This window comes from Cupressus sempervirens, chromosome 4 (genome assembly GCF_028749045.1).
Source record: "Cupressus sempervirens isolate cs-2001-9-10 chromosome 4, ASM2874904v1, whole genome shotgun sequence".
Taxonomy (NCBI): Eukaryota; Viridiplantae; Streptophyta; class Pinopsida; order Cupressales; family Cupressaceae; genus Cupressus; species Cupressus sempervirens.
Window position 1 is genome coordinate 669,046,244 of NC_143121.1, and position 26,463 is coordinate 669,072,706.

At 30.5% G+C, this 26,463-nt stretch overlaps 1 protein-coding gene across 1 annotated transcript; it reads right to left on the reverse strand.

The window, feature by feature from the left end:
- Positions 1–289: 289 nt before the first annotated feature.
- Positions 290–26,463, reverse strand: LOC149563031 (12-oxophytodienoate reductase 2-like). Its single transcript, XM_089828054.1, has 4 exons — positions 26,425–26,463; positions 24,234–24,333; positions 23,747–24,151; positions 290–408 (listed from the first exon to the last, which is right to left on the reverse strand). The coding sequence occupies exons 1-4, from the start codon at positions 26,461–26,463 to the stop codon at positions 290–292; spliced, it is 663 nt and encodes a 220-aa protein (XP_089684180.1).

A 26,463-nucleotide genomic window follows, 5' to 3' on the forward strand; every position in this document is an offset into this window, starting at 1 on the left:
AATAGTTTCCCCAATTGAAGCCCAGATACGGTGAAACGGTTGCTTCAATTTTTCCAGGAGAAAGAGAAGTCGAAGCCTTGAGCGAGACAAGCGTAGCCTGCTGCATCTCATTCTTAATTTGAACCCACTTTTATTTGCTCCGCTCTTTCTCAAATTATTCCCTTTCCTCTGCATTTTCAGAAAAAAACATAAGTCCTTTTCTCTTGTTTCAGTCGAGCACATCTGTAATATACAATTTGAGTGATGCGTTACGTGGAAGTTGTCGAGAAAAGAGGTTCGCCTAATTCTGTCATTTTTCCATCCTACGCGACATGGATTCAAAGATTTCCATATCACTTGAGAACAACGCCGCCACGTAACCAACCACGATATTGCTATTTAAGCCGCTGTTTCTGAAGTTAACATCCCCTGGTCATAAATAAATAAATGGAAAGTTAAGCCAGTTGTATTATTTCTTACCATTCCCACGCAACAGATCAAGAAGAATTTTTAAATTCACTACACTTTCCTTGATTTGGTGTATGGATTCACTTGGAAGGATAACTTCTTCTTTTTTCCTTTGGCACATGTCGTATTTCCTTTAATAACTTACGTTGTCAATTGATACACATTCGATAAATAAATAAAGCTTCAGCTACGCGTATTTCGTTGGGCAATTTGTGAGTGGAGAACATTAATCACGCAACAAGGAGCCTCTTAAGTTAAACTTTGCAATAAGCCTAAATAACACGATGCCTCATTCGATAGATTTCATTTAAATTTCAAATTTAGTAAAAATGAGTAAATCCTTAAAAAACAGCACATTTCTTAAATTATTAAGTATAACAACTTCTATGAGTAAGTAATAGTAGGGATGCAATAGAATCAACCAAATGAGTCTACTAGGAATCAATTCTTATTAGGTACAATTTGAAAATATGGATGCTCTTCACTCATTGACTCTTAGTCAAAGAGGTTTAAACCTATATTTGTCACAACCCATTATGCTGAAACCTATAATTTGGTAGGACTTTGTTGAACTTGTTGACCTGATAAGATGTTTTGACCCAAGTTATTATGTTTAGCTTCTATAGCTAAGTCAAATTGAGATTTTAGACATGCCATTGGACTAGTTTTCTTTTTAGTCATGTTAATAGTATATTGGTGATGATTTATCATCTTTTAGTAATGAAATGAATGTCATTGAAAATGATTGATTATATTGTTGAAAATGGGAATGTAAATGATGAATATAAATGTCTAAATTTCAATTTGGTTAGGATTTTGGGCCTACCCTACCATTGGACATTTGAGTTCTTGAATGATAGACATGAATGGAAGATTGGTGTGGTTGAGGTAGAGGAGGCTATCTCCTTCATTAGGATGGGTTCAAAAAAGTTAAGTTATTCATACACCACATGGCTATATTACTTTTGCAATAGAGATTTAACGATTTATTTAAATTATTTTTATTTTAAAGAGAATGATGTATGTGTGTGTGGTAGTGTTATTATTGAATTTAATATTTTTATATGTGTTCAATGGAATTTCCTTACCAAATTGAATAACTTGAAAAGTATGTGTCACTATGAAAATGTTTTATTTTGTCAAAATTCATATTAATAAATTAAAATATTTTATATATTTAAATATGAATTGATGTATGTATGTATGCTTAAATTTACTATAATTTAAAATATCTATTGACTTAATTTAAAATAATGTCCTTCACAAAAAAGCCTACCTAGTTAACTATAACCTTTTTACTTTCCTTGGCTTCTTTAGGTTTATTCTCCTCGGCATTCTTTGCACCTATCTCCTCTTTCTTGTTTTCTTCTTCATCACTTACTCTATTCTCATCAGTATTTTTTTAGATAACTAAGAGGGGGGTTAAATCAATTATAACCAGTTATCCTACTAGCCTTATAAACACTTAAAACCTTTCAAATCATAAGCATAGTTACTAGATCTAACATTAAAATATAAACTAGTACAATATTTGCATTAAACTATCTCAACTTAATATACAAAGTATCAGAGTTATCTTCCATCTTATATTGAGTTGTAGTAATAAATAGTAAGCATGAAATAAACTTGCTTGACACAATAGCTATCCACACAAATTGACACAAGGATTTAACATAGAAACCTTGTAAAGGTAAGAAACACTTGGGAACTGACAACCCACTTTTTTCACTCCTTAGAAGTGACCTCTATTAGGAGCCAACCATGCTAAAGGTTACATACACATTTTTTATGTGACCTAGTTAGAGGATTTTCACCAAGATCATCTAGACCTTGTTCACTCCATGACAATTTCTAAAGATTTACCTACTCTAAAGGACTTAAAACACATTCAATATAATGTCACCATATAGTATTTCAAATAAATGTTAGGTCCACTTTATTAAGATTTGTTTTGCTATAATAATTAGAGAGTAACCGTGAAATTATTTGTTAGGTTTTATCATTACCTTGTTTGTTTATATCTTTGTGTCACTCAGTCACTTTCCTCTTTCAACTTTAGATCCCTTCTTGGTTTTTTTACACATTTCACACATCAACTTGACACTTCACTTCCTTGATCTTTGTAATGTAGTTTCACTCGTGTCTCTTTCTATTTATCACTTCTTCAAGTTCTTTAGTATGAGGAACAAGTAGTAACATCAACATTATCAGAAACAATAAATATTGTGTTAATCCTTTGAATAGAAAAATTTTACCCTTCCTTAAGAATCTTCTAGGTTGGGCTACTTAATTACAATTGTCAGATCTTCATCAGACAGTTCATATTTATTGAATCTAGACACTTGGGAAACATACTTCCACCTTGAACTTCTTACTCCAAATCCAATTTTTAAATATCCTTTATTATACCATATTTAAATTCCTCCACTCATTTATCTCATAACTTACTTCATCCTTATCTTTGAAACTTCTTGAATAATATTTAGTTTTGAACATCAAATGCCAGTCTCAACTTCAACATTTTCTTCAACTATCGTTTCTTTTATTCTTGGTTAAGATTACATCTTTGGTCTTCTCTTTGATTTTTTGCCTTTTTGTTGCTTATTTGTGTAATGCCCCTCCTTTTCTATCATTTTATTATTAGTATTTAAAATTCTATATGACTCTTATATAGATGTGTTAGCCCTTAATTGATATTTGAAATGCAATACTTTGTTATGTTGAGTAATTAATTTTATTAGGCTCTACACAATTTCCTACTTGCAGTGATGACGCTTTAATTGCTCTTAGTTAGTTAATGAAATTAATTTTATGAAGATGTCATATGGTGTGTCTTAAAAATATGTTTATTATGTCCTCATGATGATGAGATGTTCATGTTAGAATATGATGTTATTTATATTTAGGATTTACTATTATACTTACCCCACACTTGCATGCGTATGGTGTGTGTGATTTTTACATTTATATTTGGTGTTCCTTATATGGTTGAGGAAGGGAGTTGTAGTCACCTACTAGACAAGATCTTTATGATGCACCACTCTCCACCATTTCCTATTTAGCTTAGATATATATGCACATGTACATTCTCATCTTTTATACAGATTTGTAGGTACTGGGCATCAACTTCCCTGAATTGCTTGGATGAGCATGTCGTATCACAATAACTCAATGGTAAGAATGGGGAGATAATGAGCAAGTCCAATCCCAAAAATAACCTAAATACTTTTCCTCCAAGGACTCATAACTAACTTTCCACCATTTTTAAACCCATGAGTTTATCTTTGCCTATGAAGTTAAATTTTGAGTTTTCACCAATTTTGGTAATGTTGAATTTATGTGGATTTAGCTATGTGATTTACTTGGTAAATGATTAAATTATAATATTTGGGTTAATCATATAATATTTAGAATTATTCAATATTATTTGATTAAAAAGAAAATATTAAAATATGATAATATTTATCTAATAATAAACTAATTAAATATGTGCTTTAATTTAAAAGGCTTAATTTCAGAGTCTACATTGCAAAATTGGTTAAAGAGAAATTAAAATATGAAAATATTTAATTAATTGATAATTAATTAAATATATAGTTCAATTTAAAATATTTAATTTAAAACTCTAATTTAAGAAGTTGGATTTTAAAAAGGAATTAATGGATTACAAGAGGAAAGATTTGATATTACTTTGTTATAACGATTTAATTGAAAATAATTAAATTAGGCTTGCATTTAATAATGAACTTTAATTATTATTATTAATTTAAATAATAAGTGATGCATTAAATACTACTTTCACTAATTAATAAAGTGGAGAAAAGGAAAATAAAAGAATTAAAAGGTTCTTTAACTATAAATGAAAGGAATAAATAATCAATGTAATTATTATTTAATAAAGTTAGAGCCTTCGATAATTTAGAAACCCTAGTTAGGGTTATGATTCTTTATAAGGGAGTTGGTAGTTCATTTGAGAGACACAAAGGTTTTGGGTAGCAAAATTTAGAATTGGAGCAAAAGAATTGTTGAAAGTTTTAGAGAGTTTCGATTTGCATGCATTCACAGATTGTCTCAGATTTTAGCTACGGTTTTGAGGTAGGATTTGAAAACCCATTATAGAATTTTATTGAGAGATCTATCTACTTCATGTATTCTTGGGTGCTTTCATAATGCTTATTAATTTATTGTAATAATTTTTGGATAAAGAATTATGCTGCAGATTTTAAATAGGAAAACTTATTGATCAAGAAAACTTGACTAAGGAAAATTGTACAAAAACCTAAAAATTTATTATGACAATATTCTTTTCAAACCCTTTCTAATATAGGGAAAATTTAATTATAAAAAATTGGAAGAAACCAACAAATTGAATAGTTCAAGTTTCAACTTAACTTTTTTATTAAAACCATGTGATTATCATGAATTTTTTGAATTAAGAGATTTCAAATTTAAATACTTGTTTATTTAAATAGATATATTTGTCAAACTATCTATGTAAACATGTGTATTGTTACTTTAATGTAAACACATCCTTATGAGCCAAACTAAACAAGAGAAATTGATGGAATTAAATCATATGACTAAAAACTATGTATTTTCTGATATTCTATTTATAGTCTTTTTAATGTTTATTTCCCTGATGGTGTTCTTTGTGGATTTTTTAGTTGACCAAGTTATGATGTGCACTAGAGGCATTTTTGAGATCTCTTTTATGATTATTTGACTTAATGTCATGATGTACTTTATGATTTGAATTGAGATTTTATTTTTATGAGTTTTATGCTATTGAGTACTTATGAGAACTTGGGTTTTGAGAACCAATATTATTTTTGGGTTTCCTTTTAAGGAGCCAAATTTGATCAGTATTACTTTTTTGGTATGTCACACAATTGTGGTTTGTGATTTTTGGGAAGGTGGTCTAGGTGCATGCCTGTGGGAGTGGCTTACAACAAGGGTCGAGGCCCAAAGTGGCTGCTAGGGTAACTCATTATAAGTTGTGTAACAAGTGATAACATAGTAATTAAAATACATCTCCTAGCCCTTTTACTTGAGATACACTGAAAAGATAAGTTAGAAATGTTTGCCTTACCCCTACCTTGAGTGCATGTAGAAGCTAAGGATGGGATTGGGATGATACCTAGTGCAAGGTATGATTGGTTTTCCTCAACTTCATGAGAGGGTATTTTGATTACGCATGTGTCACATTGAGGGTCTGAGGTCCAAAGTGGCTAGTCTAGGGTAACTCAATGCTTAAGGGGTCGGGGTCTAGTGAGAGACCAATCTAGGGTAACTCAAGTAGTTTTATCATGTGACAACACTCCCTAGTATGTATCCTAAGTCTCCTTCATGGATTTTTTTTTAATTTTCCTCCATTGGTGTACTTGTTGGATGTTACTTTTGATAGTGTATTTATTGTGAGTTGTTACTTATTGATTCAATGTCATTTATTGTTGATTGTTTACTTTTATTGATGACCTTTAGCTATTTATTGGTGATGTACTTATTGTTGGTGATTTACTTTTATTGATGGCTTTATTATCTATTGTTTATTGTTCTTGGACATGTGGCTTTTGACTTAAGCTCGATACATTTCATTAACTTCATCTTGATTGGATACTAGATTGTATTTAGTATTTGGATGTTGACTTGGTATGTGATGTTGGTTTTGAAAGACAATCATAGATGCATTGCGAAAGAGAGAGGATGTAGATGGTACAATGGGATGACGACAAAATACACACATGTAATTTTTTTACTTATTGTGATCCTTTTATATATGTACTTATATAATTTAAATGTATGTATTTGTTGTCAATAGAAAAATAGAGAACTTACATAAACATCTTATTCAAGTCTTAGGTAGAACTTATAAAAATTTAAATGTTTAAGGTGGATCCAACATCAACATCTTGTGCAATTACAAATAGTGAGCACATACATTACACATATTTACATAATACAAATATCTCTTATTAATTTATGCTTTTATTAAAATTTCAAATTATATTTTTTTCTTTTAAAATTTTATTATATAGGACCTCATTTGAAGAAATGTGTTGAACCAATCTTTCATTTTGAAATCAAAACATGTTGTAAACATCTAAAAACATGAGTTCACTTCTATTTATGCCCTTCACATTGTGTTACATATATTTGACTTCACTTGTTTTAAATTTATAAAACTTCACTTTTTTTAATAATATATGAGTCAAGCTATGTAAAATATGGGAGTTCACTTCTATTTGAAAGTTAAAGATGTGCACTTGATATTAAATTCTTTGTCAATTTATGTAGTGACCTCCTATATTTTTCCATTACTTTTACATTCAAACATGTTTAAATTAATGTTTCTATAATTAATTAAAGTTATTAAAATTATTGTTCATGAACTATATACCATAAAAATGTGACATAATAAGAATAAAATGTGTCACAATAAAGAAAAAGGTTCATACTTACAACATGATAACATAATAATCTATACTAGATACACTTGCATGATAATAATTCGTAAAAATCTATAACATGGTCTAATATTATGTAACATGATCTATGTAGTTAAAAATTATATATAATATAGTTAATTATCCTAATACAAAGTGTATCATAATAAATAATATGTGTCATAAAAATACATTCTAAAGTTTCCAAAAGACCTAATATATCTAATCTGTAGTCCTCTTTACTCCACATGTAGAGGACTTAGATGGATCATCCTATGTAACATGATGTGTCTCATCATGTGGGACATCTTGTGGGACATTGTGTGTAACATCCTAAGAAGACAATATGTAAGCTTAATTGAAATGAGTTTCAAAATCTAGCTTGCAAATAAATTAAATTATTTAGCACTTATTTAAAATAATACCACATGAGATAGGTGTCCCTCTATAAATGGAGGAGGTGCATGCTATCAAAGATACCAATTGTGGCAGTGGTGAGGTCCTATAATAGAATACATAAATTTTAAAAATTTGATAAAGATCATAATGAACTATGTATAAATAACAATATTGACCTAAAAGGATGATGTTTGTACCTCTATCTAGCTTACTCTTGTAGTCCTAGCAAAACTCATGGCAACATAGTCCTAAAATTATATATAGTCGTGGATACATAAAACTTGAGTCAAAATTATACATACATGAATTACAAAATACATAAATTAAAAAGTACATAATTTACACTACATTTTTTTTGAAATAAAAACATATATATCATACCTAAGTAGTAGCCAGTGTCATAGATGTGTCTAGAGATATGCTACCATGATGATCATCACCATATCTAAAATGGTGAAAAGATGAAGGAGACAAAAATAGACTATATTGAGGCCTATATTGAAAAGTATGATCCATCTCCCATTTGTAAAGCCAAAATACATTATTATACATGAATCAAAGTTGAAGAAAAGTTAATAATAATGTGTACATAAAAATAGTAAAAATTATTTATCTTCAAAAATTCATATCATAGGTATTTGAGGTTGTGCCTCAGTGGTCAGTGGATCAAGACCTATACAAGCATTAGACTATGTAATAGATGAAAATCCCTACAAAATCATATAAAAAGAATATATAAGCACATACTATTAAATTTGTGTTACAATGTACATTGTTTACAGTGTAATTCAAAATGCATACTGTATGAGGGATGCCAATGTCTAAAGGTCTCAAAAAAATGCTATGTTGTCTCCTAAGAGAAACAATTTCATCCATCCTCTATTAAATAAAAATCAACATACATTAATATGGTTAATTAATACAATTATGCATTTATGTAGAAAGTAAATAATAATGTACTTTATAAATTTTAATTAAAATTTTACCTACTGGTCCTAACTGTCTCCCTCTCCATAAAGAATGTCAAAAAATGAATCAACATCAATCTCATCACTACCACCACCATCAGCAACATATGCCTCATCATCAAAATTAGCACCCTTGGAATCATGTCCATCCTATGCTACATTGACATCACTATGAAAGCCTCTGCATATACCTCCACAACTAGTACAAATGTGTCCAAGTGGGTGAATATCTATTGCCTACATCCATTGGTCTACTAAATTACTCGAAAGGGTACTCAATGAAGTAAGAGAAGGTGATACTAATCAATGATGGGGAGGTGGTGGGACAACTAGCATAGGAAGAGGAACAAGGGGCTAAGGACATTTGTGATTCCTCATATTATTGTTGAGCTTTTCCCTAGGCCTATCCTAAGGCATACCACCACCAACTCCATATGATGGTCTAATATCAAAATAATTGGGTTTCAAGCTCAATTCAAAATCAGCTCATAGTTTCTTAAGAAAGTACATGGGCGGCTCATGATTTTTAACAATGCTTGTGAAATGACCTTCTTTTGGTCTAGGTAGCGATGTTTTGTGGAGAATACATTACTTCCTTAAATAATTATGTTTCAGGTATTAGTGCCAAAAGACTAAGTGAAGGTAGACATAGTAACCGATGTAAGGAAACTTGCAATAAAAATATAACTATTTCCAAATAACTCATAATAGATCTGAAATAAATATTTAATTAAAATCCACATCCAAGAGAATAGACAACATACCCACAAAAATTGTGACACGAGATATACCCTAGGAAGCCCTCATTGAGGAAAAAACCTAGCCTCCAAAAGCATCCATCACCATGTATTATTTAGCAAAAATTTCATTCTAGTACAACCAAGGAAGCCTTCAAATCCATAGCCACAACCAAGAAATCCATGTGAAAAAGCATGAATCCACACATCTCATGCCATGCTTCCAACCTTCACAAATGCTCCCTTGGCTAACCTATCAAGCCTTGTCTAGCTTGACTCTTTCCCTTTTCTCCTTCTCACTTCTCCTTACATCAATAGCTACCCTTGTGGCTTGTTATATAGTAGCAAGTCCCACAAAACCACCGAATGGTATTACATAAACTATGTGCTAAAACCATGTGCTACCTAACCCTTTGATCCCACATTTAATATTGGAATTTTAATTCTTTTTCCCAATATTAAATAATTACATGAAATATTATCATAGTGTTACAATACAAATCATCAAGTATATCTCATGTGATTCTTTCTATGTTGCACACCCATCTAGGTACAACATTACATAATAAAATAAAATAATAAAACTATGCAATGTGTACAACACCCATTCTCTCAACAACTGAGTCACTATACCATCCAAGAAAATAAGGGAGAGAATAATAAGTATATAGTTATTACCAATCTCAATACTCAGAGATACTTTATACTCATCGAGGACAAGACCTCACTAAGCTAGATAGAGATCACTAAGTAGAGATAATAGAGTGACAACATACAGAAAATAGTATTTCTTGAGTGGAATAAAAGTTAAATACAATTTTAATTTGGCACAAAATCTAATGTAAAATGATCCTACTGAGTAGGAAACCTAATTCATGAAGTCTAAGGAAGATATTTGAAAATATTTCTTGAGGAATGTGTTTTGATTGTTTCGTGATTTCAAGGAAGAAAAAACTAGTAAAAATATAGAATGGTGGATTATTCTCAATTATTGATTTCAATCAAGGATGTATTCTAGAGGGTTCCTAACCCCTAGTTAGGTCAGATGTCAAAGAAGCAAAAGGAAACTATAAAATGACCTAACTAGAATATATTTATGTTTTTGTAGAGAGGAGTTTAGAAGTAAGAAAGATAAGGTCATGATAGAGGAAAGTATATAGGATATCAAAGGTTAGAAATTCAACTAGTATAAAGAGGAATTAAAAATTAGTCATAGAATGTGATAAACAATTGAGCATAAGTGAGATCTAATCAAGAAAAGTAAGTTTCTATCATATAGATCATTTTCTAATACTTCCTAATCATTATAGTTATCTAAATCCTTGAAGAAGGTAGACCTTACCGTCTTTTACGTAAATATCTTAACTAAGTACACACTTGGAATAGTGTTGCAAAATCCTTGAAAAAAGTAGATCCTACTAGATTTTATTGTACACTCCTAATAGAGTAAGTTACATTAAGTGACATAAACATTGTAGCCCTAACAAGGATTCCTCTTACTATAGTAGTGATGGATCTTTGGGTACCAAATTTACCACAATTTCCCCTCTTACCAAGGGTTTCGATGTAACCAATTTTTTTAAATTTTTTTTTATTTTTTGTGTTACTAGTTTATGTTTATATGTTTATGGTTGATACATGTTGAAATAGTTAAGTTAATTTCATTTTCAAGTATTGTGTTAAATGTTATGTGATTACTGAGTTACATATTAATCAAGGGATATTGCTATATTTGTTTAAGGTTAAAAAAATTCAAGGATACTAATTCCCCCTTCCGCCTTGCCCCCTCTTAGCATCCTACCTTTCCTAATATTCCAAATATTGGTATCCAATCATAGTTCTCTTGTTGAAGTCTTTACTACCTGAGAGTAAAAATTTGATTTATGTAGAGGTATATACTTTAAAAGACCATTGAAAATCTTAAGCTAGAATTAAGGATGGATATGATCCAAATCAATGAGAGGAAAGAAAAATTAGAGTAGTAATTGAATATAAGGAAATTTCTCAAAAAACCAATCAAATACCACATTAGTAAGAGGTAATTGAAGAATTTTCTAATGAAAAAATGTCTGGTGAATCTGATGTTGCCATAGGTGATCTACATGAGAAAATGTGTAGCCTTGTTGAGTAGATAAAATCACTTAAAAGATAACAAGAGTTGTAATATACTAGGATGTGTAAAGTAATGGATAAAGAAGGAAATGTTGAGGATGAAAAAAATGATTGAAAACAAGAAGAGATAGATCAATGCAAGAATAGAAGCTAGGGATGAATAAATTACAAGGTTGACCCTAAATCGACTATGTTATGGTGAATCAGCTACTGGGTGCAAATCATGAGATTAACAACAAGATGGAAAATATTGTGGAACTAAGAACTAAGAATGAAAAGCTAAAGAAAGAATTGAAATCTGAAAAATAAACAAATGATAGACTGAAGAGATCAAAGGAGTATTAAGATACTAGATGAACAACTTATAGGAAAGAGGTGATCGAGAGACACAACAGGACTAGGCTACACTGAACACTCTACTACCAAGAAAGGAGAATCATCCAAGCAAGTTGAATAGATGAATGTATACAACAATCTAAAGCCAAAGAAACATACATGGGTAAAAGTACAAAGTTATGTCACCGTTCAAGCTGGCTTATCAAAATGACTAAATTTTAGTAGTTCTATCTAAAATAAATTTTGTTCAAACATATGATCTAGAAAAATTCACCCTAGATAAGTTATATATGGTCTAACACTTTTCCAATTGAAAATGTCATTTAAATGCATGTTTTATACTAGTTTGTATCCAATTACTAGAGAAACAAAATTATTTCAAAAAGTTGACATTTCAATAACTCTTACTATTTTTTATAGTATTTTTTTAATAACATATAAACACCATTTTATAGAGTTCAAAGTCAAGAATATTCTCATATATAGTTGACAGTGTTTTAATTAGATATAGTATTTTGTAATTAAAAAAATTTGCAAGTACTTATTTTAACACTCGAGAAGATGTCAAGTTTGAGAAAGGAAAAATATTAAATTATATAAAAAAAATTAAAAATAACATGGCATTCTAGAGGAAAGAGTCCTCTTCAAGAATGTATAATTTTGCTTTTGGTTAGAAAATATTTGTTTTCGAAAATGTGGTGGGAGATAAAAACTATCGATTTTAGATGAGTTAATTTTGAATCATTATAACGAATAAAATATAGGTCTAAAGACAATTTTTATTTTTGATTGTTCTAACTATACATGTTATCTATAACATAATCTAAGATTGAAGGGAATTAAGTTAATTTCCACATTATTTTGTGGTGGGAACTAGACCCCTAATTTTTAGTATTTTTCAACAGGTAAAAAATTGTCTTTAAAAATTTAGAAAATATATCTTTTCTTATTCCAAATAATTATTAAAAATTATAATCCTAACATTCATTCATTTCTACACATTTCATTAGTTTACTTCATTATCAAATTCTAAATACTACTACCATTTTTATGTCATTGAAGATGAATAGTTATACTTTTGTTAGCCTTTTGTTTTATAAAAGGGTTACACAAGTTTGTGCTTTTACCCACATATTATCACTCTGGAAAGTCTAGAGACATAATAAATATTGGTAGGAGCAAAACTGGTAAGTCCAATGTTGCTCCTAATTTTGATGAATATTATTATAATTGCAATAAGTATTGTTACCAAGCATATGGATGTAGATATAAGTTCAATCAATCCTCTAAAAAGTATGCATTTAATGGATACTTCTATGCTTGCAATACATTTAGATAGAAGTCACAAGTATCGAAATCATGGATGAAGTCTAATTGGACACCATAATAGAAAGATAATATAATCAATTCGGATTACAATACATGGTATTCTTGCACTACAGACAAAAAGTATGGTCACATTGCTTTTAATTGCATGAGATTTCACTTTGGAGATAGATATAGTAATTAGAGGAATTCTAGAATGCTATGTCATCATTTCCACTAGGTCCATCACTTAAGCAAGAACTACAGGTACCAAATGTTAGCGCCTAAAGAGGAAAATCCAAAAGGAAAAGGAAAAGTTAATGTTGATGAAATACGTGAAAAAATGAATAAGACAAGGAGGAAGAAATCAGAACAGAATGAGACATCGAATGCATGAAATGGTGAAACCTCATGTGATAGATTAGATGAAACCTCTACTTCTATCCAAACTTCAAAAGAATGTATGTAAATGCATTATCATTGATAGATCTTGCACCAGTTCCTAGAATAAAATGGAATGAAGTCCATTTCTACATATCGTATGATGCACAAGGACAACTCATCGAGTTATAAAGTTTTGGAAAGTTAGAAAGTCACACCAAGATGGTTGATAATGAAAGATATAGTTTTGACTAAGAAAGTTTAATGTTGTAAGAAGAGATGATGTGTTACCCAAGCTTTAGATAACTCTATTATGCTAACAGAGCATGTGATGGAAATGATGTTCTAGATGCATTTATTAGTTACAACCAAACATGGGGTATTTAGCATTTAATATGCCCCAATGCACATTAAAAGATAACTATTTTACATGTAAAATAGGGAAAAAGTAATTCATTTGGTTACCTTTCATTTTGAAAGCAAAGACTGGATTTGGAGTGATTTGAGTTAGCAATTTCTTGAAAATGATCGTGAGAGCAAATTTGTTGAAGATTTGAAGTGAGAAGGAGAATTTGGTGTGAATTGAGAGAAATGTAAGTGTTCAAAAATTGAAACCCTAAACTACGACCATAGCTTCAAGTTTTGCAACCATGAAGAAAAAGAAAAAGGAAAGCTTTGTGAAATTGATTCTAAATGAAGTATGTGAAGAACTAAAGTACAAGCTCTATCTAGAATTTGTAAAGAAAAAAACCAAGGTGGTTGTACTATCATTGATTTCACCCAGGGTTTTACTTGTTAATGACATATGTTCATTTTATCACTGTAAAATTGGAGAAATTTGTGATTATGAGCTATAGGAAGTGTATGGAAAATGTGCATTGATAGGATATTGAAAGATTATTACAAAAATCTAGAGACTAAGGGCCTCATTTGTCCCCTTCATTTCCTAGAGAAATTTAAAGAGGATTGGATTCACATTGTATTTAGTCAAGTTCATGATATGAAAATTTAGATGGATGAAGCAATTAAGATTACATGATATGAAATTCATATGGTCATAGGGTATCCCATAAGTGAGAAGGCTAAAGAATTTCATATGATGTCAAAGAACAAAATTGGAACTAACATTAAAGAAGAGTAGGATAATTAAGGATTAAAGGCTATACAAATTAAAAACTTGGAGATAAAATTTGGAGTTTATATTTTGGTGTATAAAATATTTCAATCAATTACACCCAAAACAATGGTATGTGTAGTAGTTGGCCTAGGCTAAATTTTTTGAGGAAGGGACATAAATATGACTTAGCTGAGTTACAACTGAGTTAACTTGAAGAGAACATGGGTTGCAAGACCTAATACCTAAAAACTTGGCTCATTACTGCTATGCATTTTCTTTTATGTACAAAATTATTTCACCTCTACTAGATCAGTGAATTGGAGGATAGATACCCCTGCAATTTATAAATCAATAAGTTTATTTAGGCACTAGGTAACAACTTTGATAGTGTTGTGAACTAGATCCTAGATTTTCTTAATGTAGCTTTGTGCATCTTTGAGCTTCATCTTTAATCTTTCTTTTTCTTCATTTTCTCTATCTAGATCTTCAAATGCCACTTCAAAGTTACCTTGCAAATTATCTGTATCCATCAAGATTCTCCTCAAGCTATAAAATGTTTTCTAAATAACTAGGCTTTGATACCCATTCTTAAAAATAGACAATACAAAGATGGGGTGTGAATTTGTATTGGAATGTACTTTCACACCAACTATACATTTTAAACCTTAACCATATGAAACCAAAAATAATAATGTTGATAACTAAAGAACATAACAATGATAAACTCATAGCACCATGATTTATTTTTGAGGAAATCCTAGCCAAGGGAAAACCTTTGTTGATATGCTACCCACAACCATGTACCATTTTGATACTTCTCTATTATGAGTATTAACTCTATTAGGAATCATTAAATACATTGAGTATAATAGTGAGGTCTAGACCTTGTTAGAGGTCTCCACCCTATTAGGAGTTGTATTACAATGGGAGTTGATTACTCTATAATGATATATAATTTTACAATGAGCAATAGATATAATAGAAAAAAGTGATTGTACTAATATCCCAATATTTGATTAGTCCTTTAAATATCTCACATTTGATTCTAACTAGACATTAAAAAACCATCTTTGATCTTCAATACAACACCATAATATCATACATATAACTTAAATCTTATTCACCATCCAAAGAATATGCTAACTTAAATATTAACTCAAGTGAACATAATTTCACCATATTTAGATATAATTCTAGTGATAACCAAGATTGTGGCCAATAATACTTACTCTACTAAACTTGTTGATAAAAACACCATGTCTATTGATTATCTTGATGTGATATATACTTATTCATTTTTCATGATCAACCAAAACCAATATTGGTCATCACTCCAAGAAACCTTACCAAAAGATCATCTTTCAACCAATGAAAATATTCATGCCCTTATATCTAGTCACTTTCCTATAAGTATTGCTATAAATTTCATGATAAACATTCTTCATTAACAAAAAATACACTAGCTTTTAAGCATCTGAAGTTACTATAATTTCATAGTTTTGTACCACAATTTCTTTTCTTCTATATGATATTCATCAAAAGCATTCAAAGTGTCAATTATTGCTACCCAATGTTAAGAAATTGATATTTTCGAACTTCTCCTTCTTTCAATACCTAAAAATCCTTTTGTACTTTTGTTTTGTGAGTTTATGTAAAATATGCAAGGGTTATATAAATAAATGTTTGGATTGGACAATAACTTAATTTTGGAGTGCTAAATTTTTATAGGTAATTGAAAACATTGTAATACAATTGTTATTACATGTGCATCAATGGGAAATCAGCATTTTGGAAGCTTCATAAACACAACCCAACAGTGACAACTTCAACATACTTTCCCCAATTGAAACCCAAAAATTATAAAATTCTTCATTCAATTTTCCAACATGTTGCATATTTTTTAAGATTCATTGCCCCATTGAATGCAAACCCCCTCTTTCATTAAGAAGTTATTGCACTAAGCATTTTGATGATGTAGACCACAACCAATCATATTATGCAAGTGTCCAATTTTCTCATTGGTTGGAAGAATCGTTGTAATTTTCTTATTGGTTCAAGATGTGGCATTCTTATATAATTGGTTATAAATTTGACAACACTAATTAGGTTTTGTAGGAAGAAATATGAGCCTTTTATCTCAAATTAATCTTGGCCATTCATTGTAGTTTGACATCTAGAAAAGGCCAAGGCCTTCTCATTTGTAATTCATTAGTTTAGGAGATTGGATCAAAGAGCTAGAGTAGAGTAAGTGAGCTAAGAGAGAGACTTGATCAAGTTGTTTCTATGATGCTTTCAAAGTAATGAATACTTAATTGTCAGTTCTTCATAGTGAATTACTTGTAATTGTCTTGAAATGTTGCATGGTTTTCTCAATATTTCACTTGGGGTATATTTAATTTCATAGTAAAATACTTTAGCTGTAAGAAAATATATTTGATTGATTTGAACAAATCAAAGCCACTAGCCTCTTACTAATTGTAAGTATGCCTTGTGTAACGAGCTATTGAAAACACTCAACTTGAAATGATGTTCAATCTTTAATTTCCATCAGAATGACAGAGTTGACGAGAGAATATCATTGTTAGAATCTTGCTCTAGATGGGTGGTGTTGCTGACAAAATTACATCTAGCAGAGTTCAAGTTCGCTTCTAATCCTGCAAATGATATTTCCTAACCAATCGATTTAAAGATTTCCACAAAACTGCCATGTGACCCACGAAATCGTAAAGTTGGTATTTTGAAATTTATACCCCATGGTCAACAAAAAGAACGAAAGGTAAGTCGGTTAAATTTCTACTCATCATTATTGCTTGCCTTTCCCACATAACAAAGCAAAGATAGTTTACAACTTCAGTGCAGTTTCCACCCCTCGCGATAACGCAGTTCAATGTGTGGGGTCACATCTATGGATAACTTCTTCTTTATTCGCACATTGCTTATGCTTTTATTTTCTCTCTAATAATTTATTTAGCCGTCCATGCAGCAGAAACTAGGCAAACGTTGTGAATTGATGTAGGATATAGTTATACGTACCCATTCAATGAATAGAGCTTCCGCTAGGTGTCTGTTGTATCACCTCGAAACCAATAGGACGACTTTTGAGTGGAGAATAATATACATAAGTTGGCTTCTTTAGTCAAACTCTACAATTAGACTAATTAAATTCCTTGACCGGATACAGTTTCCCATGCCGCTTAATGAACGACTAGGCCGCACACAATGTTCATCTTTACAATGATGTGTCCTTTTCTATTTTTTCCTATTTTAATGATTACTATATTTAAAGATAACGCTTAGATAGTAGTCATAAAGTTTAATAAAACAAATTTACAATCCACCTGTACGATGACTAATATTTTATCGCTGGGGCACAATTTTGCTTCTCGGAGGCGTGCTTTCAATTGAAAAGGTGTTGTGTTCTAGTTCAATCCTTAATAGGCGTTCAATATGTTCGCTTTTCAAAATTAATTCCAGACTGTTTGCCACAAACTATCCCCGTCTTGTGGACTATCCAATATATGGTATGTACTCATATAAGGATAATTTTTGTACATAAACAATCGAAAGATTAAATGATCGTTTCCTTCTACAGCGAATCACAAATAATGAATATTTGAATGTCAGTCTCAGGAAGGAGATCATGTTTCAATATATAATATTTTCTTATTTTCTTTTTATCTCATGAAGTAATATCTTAATTTTAAAGATTGCTTTAAAAAAACGAAAAAACATTGAATTACGTTTTCTAAGTTCAATAATTTGTATTTGTTTTAAGGGAATTGATTTGATTGACAAATAACATTTTGGCCAATCATATATATAGTTTATTTTATTTTAAGAGATAGTATCTTAGGGAGTATTACTAGCTATATATACCTCTATATATATTACACCGAGATTAATCGTTCTCGAGGCGCCTATTTTTATTTAATCCCAAAGTTATTTTAATCGAAGTTGGGATTAATAAAAATAAAAATAGGTGCCTTGAGAACGATTAATCTCGGCGTAATATATATAGAGGTATATATAGTTAGTGGCAGTCGTGGCGCAATAGGAAAAATATTTACTTTTTTTTTTTTTTTTGATAAGGTTACTATAAAATTGTTAATTAATTTTTAATTAGAGTTGTATGAAGTTAGTATAAAATTATGCTTCAAAATATTTTTAAAAATTTAATATAAGGAGTTTAATATAGATTAAAAATATATTTTTTATTTTTGGGATATTGTAATGTAAAATGTTATAGTCATACATAGATATATGGTTAGGGACAAAGTTACCATTATAGTTAATGTTAACCTTAGGGATAGAATTAGGGTTAGGGTTAGCATTAGAGTTAGGGTTGGAGTTAGGGTTAGGGTTTGAGCTATGGTTAAGGTTAGGGATAGAGTTATGGTTATGGTTATTGCTAGAGTTATGGTTATGGTTTAGATTAGAGTTATGTTTATGCTTAAGGTTAGGGTTAATGTTATGGTCATGGTTAAGGTTAGGGTTAGAGTTATGGTTATGATTAGGGTTAGTGTTAGGGTTATAGTAAGCTAACGTTAGGGTTAGGGTTAAGGTTTGAGTCAAGGTTAAGGTTAGAGTTTAAAGGGTTAGGGTTTGAGTTAGGATCAAAATTAAGGTTAGGGTTAAGGTTAGAGTCCAATTATGGTAGAGTCAAATCCAAAGTTAGAGTTATGCTCATGGTTAAGGCTAGGGTCAGACTTATGCTTATAGTTAGGGTTAGGGATAGGGTTAGAATCCAATTATGGTAGAGTTAGAATTAGGGTTAGAGTTAGGGGTAGAGTTATGCTTATGGTTAATGTTAGGTTTAGAGTAATGCTCATGGTTAAGGTTAGGGTTAGAGTCATCATTATGATTATGGTTAGGGTTATAGTGGGGATAGGGTTAGGGATAGGGTTTGAGTCAAATATATCTTTTAATTTAATATAAGGAATTTAATTTAGATAAAAAAAAATTTTTTTTGGGATATTGTAATGTAAAATGTTATAGTCATACGTAGATATATGGTTAGGGACAAAGTTAACATTACAGTTAATGTTAACCTCAGGGATAGAATTAGGGTTAGGGTTAGCATTAGGGTTAGGGTTGGAGTTAGGGTTAGGGTTTGAGCTATGGTTAAGGTCAAGGATAGAATTATGGTTATGGTTATCATTAGAGTTATGGTTAAGGTTCAGATTAGAGTTATGTTTATGGTTAAGGTTAGGGTTAGAGTTATGGCCATGGTTAAGGTTAGGGTTAGAGTTATGGTTATGGTTATGATTAGGGTTAGGGTTATAGTAAGGCCAGGGTTAGGGTTAGGGTTAAGGTTTGAATCAAGGTTAAGGTTAGAGTTAGGGTTAGGGTTTGAGTTAGGATCAAAATTAAGGTTAGGGTTAGGGTTAGTGTCCAATTATGGTAGAGTCAGATCTAGAGTTAGAGTTATGCTCATGGTTAAGGCTAGGGTTATGCTCATGGTTAAGGCTAGAGTTAGAGGAAGGGTTATATTTAGAAGTTTTCTTATGGTCACAGTTATATTTAGGAGGGGAGTAAGGGTTGGGATTTTAGATTATATTTATTATTATATAAGGTGCCCTATATAATAATATGTATATTCCCATGCTCATGGATAAGGTTAGGGAAAGAAGTAGGACCATGGTTATTAGTGTTACATTTAGAATTTTATTTAGGAGGGCATTGTGTGCTATTTTTTCCCCCTATTCAACCCATCACTGATGTCTGATCTGAGAGACCTTAAATGGGATAGGTTCTTTGCAGAGGGTTAACATCGCTAAATTTGGCGGCTAACATTTTGTGTTGGCTCGATTTCTTCATTGACCACGCTGGATCATTTTTTCTTGGTTGGGTTGATTCATGTTGCGAGATTCGATAACTCTTATTTCTTCGCGAGCTATCTTCCCAAAAGTGCAAGATGTTGCCATGCATTCCCATTCTAACTTTTCTTTATATGCTAGTGTCTTCGAAACACTCTAAAGCCTAGAATTGCACAAGATGCTACCATGCATCTCCATTCTGATGCATTGTCATGCTACATTGTTTCTTCAATTCTCTGAAGCCCAAAATTGCATCATGCTACCACGCATTGCCTTTCCAACATTTCCTCACTCCACAATTCTTTCATGAGTCTTTGAGACCCAAAATTGTGCCACATGGAGGGGGTTCACACCTTTTGTGCTATCTTCTTCGTTTGTTGGGAGGAATCTCTTCACTACATCTTAATCATCCATTGGAAATAAAGCCAATCTTGATCAACGAATGTGACTTAATCCTTCATTGGGAGGAGTTTCCTTGTTGCATCTCAGTCATCCTTTTTGAGGGGAGAATCTACATCGACGGTTGTGATTTAATCCTTCATTGGTGAGGATTCACGATGCATCTATGCCGTCTATTTCGAGAGGAAGACCTTCATCAATGACCATCATTCATTTTTGGGGAAACCAAATTCCCCCTTGGGATCAACCTTGCATTTTTTGTGAAAGGTTAAGACATCATGTTATCTCTTTTCATAGTTTTTTGCTAGCAACATGAATGTCTTTCCTCTTCTTTCCATGAGTCTCCATTCTAGCGCCTCCTTACGTTGCATTGTTTTTGCAATGCTCTAAAGCCCAAAATTGCGTCATGCTACTACATGTCACCTTTCTGACATTTCCTCACTCTGTAGTGCTTTCGCGAGGCTCCAAGACCCAGAATTGTGCCATGTAGTGGGGGTCCCCACCTTTTATGCTATGGTTACAATTTAGATTTTAGGGTTATGGTTAGAATCAAGGTCAATTCTAGAGTTTATAGAATATTTAGAGTTAAGATTAGGGATTAAATATACATAAGGGTTAGCATTGGATTGTATGATAATTAAAGTTAGGATTATAGTTAGATATATCATTTAGATTAGGTTTTAGTTAGGGTTTGATTAGACTTAAGATTAGGGTGAGGATTAAGGTGAAGTCTATATTAGGGTTCATATCATGGTAGGATTGAAACTAATGTTAGGGTTAACATTGAAATTATGATTAGGGGTAAGGTGAAGATTTATATTTGGTCATGATTGTGGTTTGTGCTAGGATTAGGGTCTAAGCTATTATTAATTTTATGACTGTACCTTTAGGTTTTGTTTAAGTTTATGATTATGGTTACAACTATGGTTTATGGTTCAAGTTTAAAGTTGGGAATGTGATTAGGATCAGGGATTAGTAAATTTTTTAAGAGTTCGGTTATAGGTTTACACCATGGTTAGGACTTTGGGACTGGATTTAGAGTTTAATATCATGGTTATCCATATAGGTAGGTTTAGGATTTTGATCAATATTTTGGAGTTTGTTTTTACATTATGGTTAAGGGTTAGATTTTAGGGTTAGGACTATAACCAATATTAGTGTGTAGGTTTTTGGTTTAGATTATGGTTTGGACTAAGATTTTCGTTATGATTAGATTTTAGAATATCAATAGGGATATGTTTTAGTGCTATAATTATAGTTTAATGTTGGATTATAGTTATATTGTACATCATTGTTGGGGCTAGGGCTAAGGTAGGGGTTGTTGTTAGGGTTAACTAAGGATGACAATTAGGATGGTTTATCTTTTCAAGTAGAAAAAAAAACTCATATTGATTCAAAAACAAAGAAATTATACTTCGAAAATATTTTTCTATGTCATAATAGATTCATTTATTTTAATTATTGTATTAGTTAATTAGTTGTTTGATGTTTCAAAGTAAACATGGCTTATTTTATTTAAATTTAAATAATATTATTGTTTTGAATTGAATTTAGCTTAATTGTTAATGATATATTTATATTTCTAATATTAACTCCAATTTGATCAAAGACCAAATATATTTTTGGTATTTTTGTAAACAAACTTGCTTAACACTTCCCTATTTCAAAGTTAATAAAATATCATTTCTATTGTCTTAGATTTGAGAGTAAGTATATTAAATAAGTAATAATAAATGAACATTATGATTAATATATTTCTAAAATAAAAATATATTACTTAAAAACTTGTTTACTTTAAATGAATAAAGTACTCATTTACTTGTAAATTTTAAAAATAGAAATTAATCTACATATATATAAAATATTTATTCTTTTTTCTATTTGCATACAAATTAATTAAAATCTAAACTTTAATCTACATAAATATTTTTAAAATATATATCCATCAATAAATAGTTTAGAATAAAGTCAAATCTAAAAATTAGACACATATAGAATCTTTTTAATTTCTATATACATGTTTTTCTAATTTATTTCTACAAACATGCAACTGATATTTCTATTATCCATTTTTTTCCATTTAAAAAAAATCTAGATGTAAATAGAATTTTTTTAGATGCATACAATCTTTCTAATTTTTTCTACATACATATATTAACATTTCTATTTTATATTTTGTTTTTACATTATGGTTATTTCAATCAAAATATGTAGATGTAAATAGAATTCTTTTCAAAAAGATTTATTTAAATTTAAATAATATTATTGTTTTGAACTGAATTTAGCTTAATTGTTAATGATCATATTTATATTTCTAATATTAACTCCAATTTGATCAAAGACCAAATATATTTTTGGTATTTTTGTAAACGAACTTGCTTAACAATTCCCTATTTCAAAGTTAATAAAATATCATTTCTATTGTCTTAGATTTGAGAGTAAGTATATTAAATAAGTAATAATAAATGAACATTATGATTAATATATTTCTAAAATAAAAATATATTACTTAAAAACTTGTTTACTTTAAATGAATAAAGTACTCATTTACTTGTAAATTTTAAAAATAGAAATTAATCTACATATATATATAAAATATTTATTCTTTTTCCTATTTGCATACAAATTAATTAAAATCTAAACTTTAAACTACATAAATATTTTAAAAATATATTTCCATCAATAATTAGTTTAGAATAAAGTAAAATCTAAAAATTAGACACATATAGAATCTTTTTAATTTCTAGATACATGTTTTTCTAATTTATTTCTACAAACATGCAACTGATATTTCTATTATCCATTTTTTTCCATTCTAAAAAAATCTAGATGTAAATAGAATTTTTTTAGATGCATGCAATCTTTCTAATTTTTTCTACATACATATATTAACATTTATATTTTATATTTTGTTTTTACATTATGGTTATTTCAATCAAAATATCTAGATGTAAATAGAATTCTTTTCAAAAAATCTAGATGTATATAGAATTCTTTTAATTTTTTACATACATAAAATCTTTCTAATTTTTTTCCACATACATAAAAGAATAATTTCTATTTTCTATTTTTTATTTTCTATTTTAAAAAAAAAGCTATCATAAAGATTGATAAAAAAATTGATTGCATATGCATTCTTTATTTCGTGCACTAAACGCACAAAATAAACTATATAGATTAAAACTTCCCGTGTGGGCATGAGAATATACAATAGAAATATCAGTTAGCAAGAATAGTCGGCCATAAGCAATCAAATCTACCTTGCCACTGGAAATAGCTTCGTTACCATCATCCCGATCATAACCCCCTGTAGCCAAAAATGTTCCCTTGAATGCTGTTCTTATGGGAATCAGGCTCTTTTCACTCGCTATTGTCGTCTGTGAATTATCAATCTTGGGCTCAAAGAAATGAGCGTACAATATCTTATATTTATTCAGAGCCTCTGCCATGTGAAGTCCCAGTGCCTCTGGATTTGAGTCATACGCTTCTGCATGATCTGAAAATGGAGAAAGCCGAATTCCCACATGCTCTGCTCCGATTTCCTCCAGCACTGCTTCCACAACTTCAAGTGCAAATCTGCAATGATTCTTCAATGTTTCGCCATAGCCATCTGTTCGATCATTCACGCTATCCTTCATGAACTGGTCCACAAGGTACCCATGCGCCCCATGGATCTCAACACCATCAAACCCTGTTCGTAAAAGGACTAATTATGTCAACAAAAGGAACATTCTCTTCTTCAAACCAAGATAGATCAGAATAAAAAAACATACCTGCATCTATTGCATTCCTGGCAGCATTTCGAAAATCAGCAACTATATTGGGAATTTCCTCTATTTTCAGAGGCCGGGGAGGAAAGAAATCTGCCACATCCTTTCAGTTCGGAAGAGGGATCTTTCCAGAGATTGGTTTGCTTGTGGAGGAAACTGGAGATTGGCCATTAGGCTGATAATCTGCATTCCAATGCACCCATTAAATACACAATACACTGTTTGTTGTGGAGGAGAGCCAACCAAATTGAAATTAATTAAAATTGAAATCTAAATCAAAGTAGAATATTATAACTAATTTTGAATTTCAATTTACATCTACATCTAAATCTAAATGAAAATGTAAATAAAAAATAGAAATCTCACCTGCAAAAATGTTACTCCAAAACTTCAATTTACTCCTATTCAAAAACTCCAATCTAATCCTCCAATAACCTCCACCTCTTCTCTCCTGCAAAAACATAAAATGAAAATGAAATGAGGAGCCTTGGTTTTATAACTTCTGAGAGGCTCCTCATATCCCCCAACAGACGTCTCTTCACATTCCACGAATTTGTTTCAAATTCCCCCACTCCCCGCAAAAAAAAAGCATGAATATGCATGCAAAATTATATTTAACAAAAAAAAAAATCATATTGAAATTATTTCGCCCCTATTTTTTCGGGGCCTATTTTTTCGGGTCCTACTTTTTCGGGCCCTACTTTTTCGGCCTCCATTTGGCTTCCTATTATTTCGGCCAGCTATTATTTCGGGAATTCTTTTTTAATATTTAATTTGGAAGTTTGTAACTGCTCCCAATTCTTTTTTATTGACAGGAATCTTGGCATATTCTCGTGCTGGGCATTTGTGCTGCCATTGTATAGAACACCTCTCGGCATAATAATTAAACACTATCATCATTTTTTGAATTTGTAAATTGTATAAAGTAAAAATATTTAAAATTCTTTAAATCTTTTTAAGTTGGTAAAATAGAATAGTCATATTTAGATGTGAATAGTATTTATTTATGTATTTTGATAAATAGAAGTTATGTGTGCTATTTATTTATCTTCTATGACTTATACATGGAGGAAACATTTTCAATTTTACCTTACTAGAAGTTTTGCTTCCTCAAGGTTTAACTCATATTTGTCATAAGGATGGAGTGATAAATACACCACTATATTTGTTTGGACAGCAAATGTGAATTGAAATAAGAAAATTAATCGACAAATAAATCATTCCTTAATTGAAAATAAAAATTTAATAGACTATATAGAATAAAGTGGAATAGCATGGCACCTCAATCTTTATATTTTAGGATCTAATGTGATTTTTTTGAATATAACAATCCAATAGATATTGAGGAAGTCATTAAAATACAATTATATCCCCCTAATTACTAACTATAGTAGATTCTATAAATGTAAGAATTTATAGTTCTTCTTGATGTTAAGATACGATCCATTTTCATCATTACTAGAGATCCTTACCTTGCTCAAATGACTTACTATAAATAGTAAGGATGCCTAGAACTACCTTCAAACACGAGGATGATCCATGACTAAAACTGTTTGGGCAAAATCGTCTCAAAGCTTGTTAAATATTTTTGTTATCCTATGGTATGATAGAGAAATATACTAATGATAACATCATATGATAGATTTTAAAAGGGGAACATTACAAAGAGAACCAAAATGTTCCTTTTGTGAGAGAAAGAACTATCACACTTCCTTTGGCAACCTACTTAGAAGTAGCAAATTTCCTTACCACTACAACATCTAGGTGTCACTATAGAAATTCACCAATCAAATGTTTGTTTACTTTAGTGATGAACCTATCTAATGAAGGGTACTTTATATTCTACCATGTTCCAAACTTGGCATGCATAATAGAGACACCTCTAGAAGTAGAAAAGTTTACTTTGTTAAAGATTTCCTTTCAAGGATTAGAAGGATACTAAATGGAGGACACATGTGAAGTAGGAGGGGACCCAGTTACCTTGCTAATTAGACTAAAACTCATTCAATAGCTTCAAGTCAGAGAGATGAGGCTTAGAAGGAAAGGATGCAGGCACTAATGCTTGTGGGTGGGGAATAAATATCTTTAACCTTTGAAAAATAGCATGTCTATCCAAACACCAATCCCAAAAAACCATGACTTGTTCAAATGTAGTAGAACATGTACAAACCTAAAGAAGAGAGGGACCCAATACCTTTGTCTTATCACCAGAGGACTCCCACGACACTGCCAT

What these genes read in the sequence shown, in the direction of transcription:
- LOC149563031 (XM_089828054.1), bottom strand. Translation starts at nt 26,463, where the DNA reads ATGGCAGTGTCGTGGGAGTCCTCTGGTGATAAGACAAAG. An exon ending in CAGGAATGCAATAGATGCAG is followed by an intron (nt 24,152 to 24,233) that starts GTATGTTTTTTT and finishes TTTTACGAACAG; the next exon opens with GGTTTGATGGTGTTGAGATC. An exon ending in GGGTTATGATCGGGATGATG is followed by an intron (nt 409 to 23,746) that starts GTAACGAAGCTA and finishes ATTTATGACCAG; the next exon opens with GGGATGTTAACTTCAGAAAC.